The following is a 7,029-nucleotide window of genomic DNA, read 5'->3' as shown; positions in this document are numbered from 1 at the left end:
TATATATATTTATTTATTTTCTTCCGCTATACATTGACACAGGGTGACTAAAAAAGACTATTGAGACTTTCCATAAAAAATTTTAAAATTAACTTCGAGAGATACTCTTTACTTTAAGAGAAATGGATATTACTGTAATGCATTTGTTGAAATCTTACAATTTTTATATAAAATATTTTCTCAAATGTTTTCGAAATATTAAGTCTGGTACTTATTTTTAATCATCCTGTATAACATTAAATATTTCGAGTAATAACAAGTCAGTTGACATGTAGCCTTGATGCTTGTTTTTACAGTGTACAACGTGCTGTTTACACAAACCTTGCCATGTTATATTATGCGCATGGCAAGTGTCAACCTCATAAAATGCGATAACTTCTTCCAAACCATTAGCTATTCATTAGCAATTCTCAATCAACTGAGTTTTATGATTAACGATGTGCAAGCATGTCAAATCACTTATTTTTAAATATTCGATGTATTCATCCTGTAAAGGGGCGATAGATATAAGTATTATAAATTCCTGTATCCCTTGATATTAGCAGATAATAACTGTTTTGTAAAGATACATAAATACAGATATATTTCACTCGTAATTGGAATCTGTTAATGTCATTTAAATACAATTTTTTATTTATATAAGTTGAACAATTTAAACAAAACAAAACCGTGCATAATTATGCCGCGTATGGACCATTTATTAATAATTGGTTTAAAATATAATAAGTACGATTCAGCGTACATTTATTTTGTTAAACTTAAATTTCTGATTTATTAAATATTTTCCGGCGATAAAATACATAACAGTGCTTGTTACATACAAATACGATTATTATCATTTGCTCTCGAATTATTATCGTACTATTAATATCGAAAATGCCATACGATTTTTGCATATTAATTTTACAATGTGATTAATCATAATTATCATTTTTGTCTTTGTAGACTTTGTTATCAAATATTTATTTTTATACAATAAAACAAAATTTAAAGACTAATCTCGATAAAATTTGACAATATCCAATTTTATACATTTTTTTTATAATGCATGATCACTACACGCATGATAATGCATTTTCTAATAACAAAATGGTTTTACTTTAAAAATAAAAAGTTCATAATAGAATCAACCACATACGCTTATTAGAAGCGTTTAGCAGAAATCCCATTATTCCATATTAGGAGCCCATCTTATAATAGTCGACTTTATTATTTGTTTTTTATTTTTATTTAAAATCCAAGGATACAAGTTTTTTTTTAATTTATTGATTTATTGATTTATTTCAGAAATATTATATAAGACTTACTATTTAGCTTTTCTATACAAGAGAAAGCAAATCAAAAATTTTTGCAACATTTTTCTTCCCAGTCGACAAACTAACGATGTAGTCATGACATCAATTTATTATAATTTCACACTCCACAATGTAACTGTGTAAGTGTGTTATGTTACATTTATATTGAGAAATTATAACTCTGATGTTATGTTATTTTTAGTTTGTATCAACTGGGTTTCGAATCATTCTGAATATCTCATCTTAAGCTTTTGAGATAAGATTCAAGTAATGGTTATTGTAGGTAAATACGATCCTTCATCTTCTATTTGAATTGTAAATCACAAATGAATAGTGTTTGAGTTATATCAGGATATGAACTCTCTCTACCATAATATCACTTAGCAGTCACAATAATAATTCTCAACCGACAGAGATATTACTTACCGACTTCGCCTTCGCGTTCGATCACGGCGTGAAAGGGAAATGATTGCTTGCCAATCTTAATCTCGTGTTCTCCGTATTCCGGTAGCGGTAAATTATTCTTCCTACAGAGGAGCTCCAGAATCTGTGCGGGTTTCTCTCGATCCCTCCAGACGTTGTAACCAGTGGTGCTATAAACATTTGCGATTCCACAATGCGCCCGATGCTGACTGTAAAATCGATTTTCAATGTCAATTCGCGTCACGCCGATCAAATCATCAGCCGTCGTAGCATCGAAATCCCACACTTGAATCTCCAACATATAATCCTGTGGGAAGCTTGCCTCCATCTCGAACACGCTATCAAATAGTAATAACTTGAGGATAATCGTGTTAATAAATCTTTTTTATGTTTATTTAAAATTGATTATGAAGGCTACACAAAAATATCACTCTATTGCTTAGAAAGGTAATTTCTTAATTTTTTTTTTCTTTTAAAAAAGATTATTTTTGCAAATAATATTGTCTTATTAAAATATACTTGTAACAAATTTTAAAAGAACTCATTAATATTATATTAAAAATAAGTTGAAAAATATTATAAAATTTTTACCAAAGAGGCAACTGTATAATAAGCAAGTCGAATTTAATAATTTTAATTTTAGTATTAAAGTATACTTATTAAGATTCAAAACATATTTTGATTAAATTTGAGTCTCGTGAATTTATGATTTGTAGATATATGAATTTTTAAAACACTTAATATGAATAATTAATATTTAAATATAACTTAGCATATGTATTTTTCGGTACATATGATTAAAAAATGTTTATGTTTTCATTTGTTTTAAACGTATTTTTTATTATAGATATATTAATAGATGCATATAATTGAATATCAATTATTCAAAATAAGCAACATAGCATTAAATTTTATACTATCCATTTTTTTCTCGTTAAAGAATCTAAAACTGTTTGTTTTTTAAATATAAAATATTTAGAAGAGAAAAATATGATGATTAACAAAATAATTTTAATTTTAATTATATTTATATCATACTGTTACACAAAAAATAAATAACTAAATAAATAAAATAAAACTAGTCGATGGTACAGTTTAAAAATAATTGTTTCAATTTTTTTATTTAATCAAAATCAATCACTAGAAGTAATGTCTTTAGAAAAATAAACTGATAAAATATTTTTAGAATATTCTACTTATAAATTATTAATTATTTTGATAAAAGTAACACGGTAATAAAAAATCGAATTTTATTTTATTTATTGCTAGAGAATCTAAGTAGAGAGAGAGAGAGAGAGAGAGAGAGAGAGAGAGAGTATATTTTTTCAAATATTGCACCTTTAAAAAAGCAAAAACATCAATTATCAAAATAATCTTAATCCCTGTTACGTTGTTATGTGAAGCAGCTGGAAAACCTGATCGTGCAGTTTGCTGAAAGCTGCAAAAAGCTGATACACACGAATGCACAGATGGATATCGATAAAATATTTCCCGATAACGCCCGAAGGGCACAGCTGTACTGCGATATGCTTGGCAAGAAGCTTTTTGTTGACCTTACCGACCAAATGTAGGGTTCAATTGATTGGGTATATAATTCTTCCTGTCGCTGATAGAATTTTTTCCCAGCTTCACGTAGAGATATGGATCGGACTTGCCGCTGAGGAAATCCTTAGGCTGTAAGTTAATGCCTGCGCAAAAAGCAAATTTGCTGTCAGCTCAATATCGCAGACGAGCTTTCCATAAGTTTACCGAGGAGTATAAGATGTACCGGCATATTTCTCACAAAAAGGATCTCTAAATTATCCTTTAGTTCTTTCTAATAGAAGAAATAAAGAAAGAAAAAAGATAGAAATGTGTACTAAGAAAACGTCTCATAATATCTCATTACAAGCGTTTGCTTTTATCTATAATTACTTTGATAGTTTGATAGTTTGAATAAATTTTTAATAGATAAATTTAAATAAAAGTCATGGTTTTACAATTAGGAACAAATATTTCAATAATATACCTTCAAATTTACTTTTCTTGAATAATCTGTAAGTTAATATCAAAGCAAACAAGTGGAACATTTTTAAAATTAGTCATTTTTTTGGTGCAATAATATTACGTGGAGACTAACCCTTTATAACATAAAGTCTAACGAGAAGCTTAACAGGTTCTTGAGGCGGATAATTGTTGCACAGGCCATTAGCTGCGTCTTTCCCGCTCTTCGTTTTGCATGGAAGATTATCAGGATGCGGCCATCGATATATAGAAATACGTCCCTGGAGGAAGTCACAATTTACAGTATTTGACGTAAATAAATTGAGTGCTTGAGACATTTAATGAATTTTGTTCATTTGATTCAAACGCTAATATTTATCGCGTTTAATTATAATGTTAATTTGTAATCAAAGAAGATTAGATAAATTCTTTTCATACTAAGAAGCTTCCGTCCAAAACTTAATTAGCTCACAAGTTAATCATTTTCCCTTCTCCATTATCTCGTTGAACAAGATGAAGAGAAAAGAAAAAGAATAAAAATTAGAACTCTGCCCAGTGACTAGCCGCTTTAGCTTTATTCTTTTTTGTTTTTTATCTGTCTCGTTCAACGAAACAATGAAAAAATAGCGTTTAGCTCACAAGCTGAGTTTTGGATACGCTCGTTAATAAAATTAATCTCAATTTTTTATTTAGACATTTTTTTAAAGTAAATTAACCTTAAATTTGCCGGCGTAATTATCTCCGGCATACTCGGGATTTTCGCCTTTCTTTCCACGCCATAATTCAAATGTACGGAGTCGGTCTTGAAACCCTTCGAACTGCGGCTGCGTCTCCAGCTCCGTGGAATAGAACTGATTTCAGTGTCTAAGCACTCTAGTTTGAGCAAGTGCATAAATGGTACCTTGAACGTCGCCACGGGTTTATGATACGCTGTCGTGATTCCCAATTCTCTATTTCTCTCTTCCTGCGAATCCAACGTCAGTAATTTGCATTATCAAACGTTCCAGCTGATTGATCCCAAGTCAATCAAGACTCGTGTTTTACATGATTTTGATCAAAATCGATTCATTTATCAGCAACGCGATTTACTATGATTGGGAAATAAAGCTGAATCAGGGAAAATTTCGGAAAAGTTAAAGATTCATGCAGAAGAAACTATCAAGATTTACGACGCAGAGAAAGCTATAAAATTTACGAAGTTATAAATTCTATAATTTAATTTTTTTGCAGTTTATAATGAAAAATATAAACTGAAAAAAAAAAGCAAGATAAGAATATCTAAAATCGTTAAACTGCTAAGCAAATAAGCTAATAAATTATTAAATGTTTAATCATATAAATATTTAGGTAATATTTAGGTACAAGTAATTAAGCTACTAACAATAAACTCTTTAGCCATTAGGTACATAAACAATTGAATTTCTAAATACATAAGCAGCTAAGTATTTAAGCAGTTTAATGTCTGGCGATTATCGCAGTTAGATTTATATGATTTAATTTAGTACCAAAAATAGAGATAAAAAAAGATGAAAATTTATAAGGAACACCATAAACAAGCAGGGTTTAAGTGCTGATTAATGTTTATAATAATTGTCAATCATATAAAACAACAAACATTTCAACTTGTGTGAAAATTAGATTATTTTTAAATTATCATTAAAACATCTCAATAATATTAAATTCCAAAATTAAAATTGTATTAGAATAATTAATCAATCTATTACAAGTCATAATTTAAAAAAATATGAATACATTTTTGACTGAAATAATTAAATTAAAGTAATTAAGTTGAAGAGAGCTTTAAAATTTCAATAATTTTATTATGTTCATGAATTTTTTATGCAAAGTAATAAAAAATAATTTTGGCATTAGTTATACTATTTTCATTTAAAATTGTTATATGAACCTGAAGGGAGGCAAAATATTTACTCCACCAATCGAGAGTTTCATCATCGCTATCTTTGTAAATTTTCACTTTCTTAGTAAAGATCTTGAATTTTAATATCCTCTTCATGATTACAAGCAGCTTAGAACGGATGTCCGTTCCAGCCATTCTCTTATACGCAATGAGACCTTTGCTTTCCTCCTTCGATGGACTATAATCGATCGGCAAAGGTACTGTATTAAACATAAAATAAGAACAACATTATATAAAAAGCCTATAATTATTTTTATGAAACAATATAAAAATTTATAATAATACGAATAAAACAATAGAAAGAAATAATAATTCTAATTTTTAAATTTTCTTAAATATCCTTTTTTCTTTACAATATGCAGTTAGCTTTATTGTATCTTATCAAAAATATATATTCAAAATATAATGCATTTAATACATTTTTAATAAAAACTAAATGTATTAATACTAAACGTATTAAATAATATTTATTATAAAAATGTATTAAATGTGTTACATGCAATACATGTAATACATTTTTAATAAAATATAATAAAATATATGCATCTAATTTTTATTACAAAAATGTATTAAATAATGTTTATTATTTAATACATTTTTATAATAAACAATAATACTGAAAGCGCACTAACACATTACTGCCGTCTGCCGTTTCGCCAACTGGAATTTCTGCATGAATTTCGACTCGTATATCTGCATATTATAATCTTCCTCGGTTATTAATTGCTCCAGGAAGACATGGATGTTAGGGATAATACAGATCCCAGCATATTTGAAACAGTCAAATCCGCGCGAATCATAAGCCTTTATAGTGATGCTCGGATAGTAGATGTCGAGCTCTGGCATTTCCTTGATGATTAATGTGTTTTAAAGTGATTCCATTTTCTTGCTATTAATAGTGTATATCGCGTTGATTTATTTTAATTATAGTTTGATTTCTGACCGTTAAGACAATTAACATTGAAAGACTTCAACAACCAAAATTAAACGTTAATCAAATTATTATCAAAATACAGTTTCCAAAGAAGCTGTTCCTATTTTTTTTTTTTAAATAAAAGTTATCTGTTTTTCTTAAATTGCGCATGTATTTAGTTTAAATGTCTCACACATGTGTTACACACAAAGTTTGCTACTTAACCATTCTCGGAATAATAATTTCAAAATTACCAGTTCGATCATAATGTGTGGTTCCTCAAAGTTGCTGAATTTCTTAGCGTTCTTCATCACCTCCGATTTGATGTGTACTCCGGCGCATTCCACTATAATTCTCGGCCTACGTACCGGTGTATATTTTATCTTCCTCATATCGCGAACACCCCAAAAGATTATCTCCAGTCTGTAGCTCGTCATTTTCGGTCTGATATCCGGTGGGATGTTGTAAATCTTGTCCTCTACTGACACATCCATCGG

At 28.7% G+C, this 7,029-nt stretch overlaps 1 protein-coding gene across 1 annotated transcript in view; it reads right to left on the bottom strand.

Annotated features, from left to right (window-relative positions):
* LOC108685317 (otoferlin-like) overlaps positions 1–7,029 on the bottom strand; it is a 28,899-nt gene that overhangs the window by 9,123 nt on the left and 12,747 nt on the right. The window contains exons 12-16 of the mRNA XM_018190046.1: positions 6,787–7,029; positions 6,252–6,468; positions 5,608–5,819; positions 4,418–4,665; positions 1,722–2,056 (exon numbers count right to left, since the gene is read on the bottom strand). The exon at positions 6,787–7,029 is cut by the window's right edge and continues 16 nt beyond it. Of these exons, the coding sequence (XP_018045535.1) occupies positions 1,722–2,056; positions 4,418–4,665; positions 5,608–5,819; positions 6,252–6,468; positions 6,787–7,029 (1,255 nt within the window). The remainder of the gene's footprint in view (positions 1–1,721; positions 2,057–4,417; positions 4,666–5,607; positions 5,820–6,251; positions 6,469–6,786) is intronic.

The sequence above is a fragment of the Atta colombica genome, unplaced genomic scaffold (genome assembly GCF_001594045.1).
Source record: "Atta colombica isolate Treedump-2 unplaced genomic scaffold, Acol1.0 scaffold150, whole genome shotgun sequence".
In the NCBI taxonomy this organism is placed as follows: domain Eukaryota; kingdom Metazoa; phylum Arthropoda; class Insecta; order Hymenoptera; family Formicidae; genus Atta; species Atta colombica.
The sequence above is the reverse complement of the archived record's forward strand: the minus strand, read 5'-3'. Positions and strand labels throughout refer to the sequence as shown.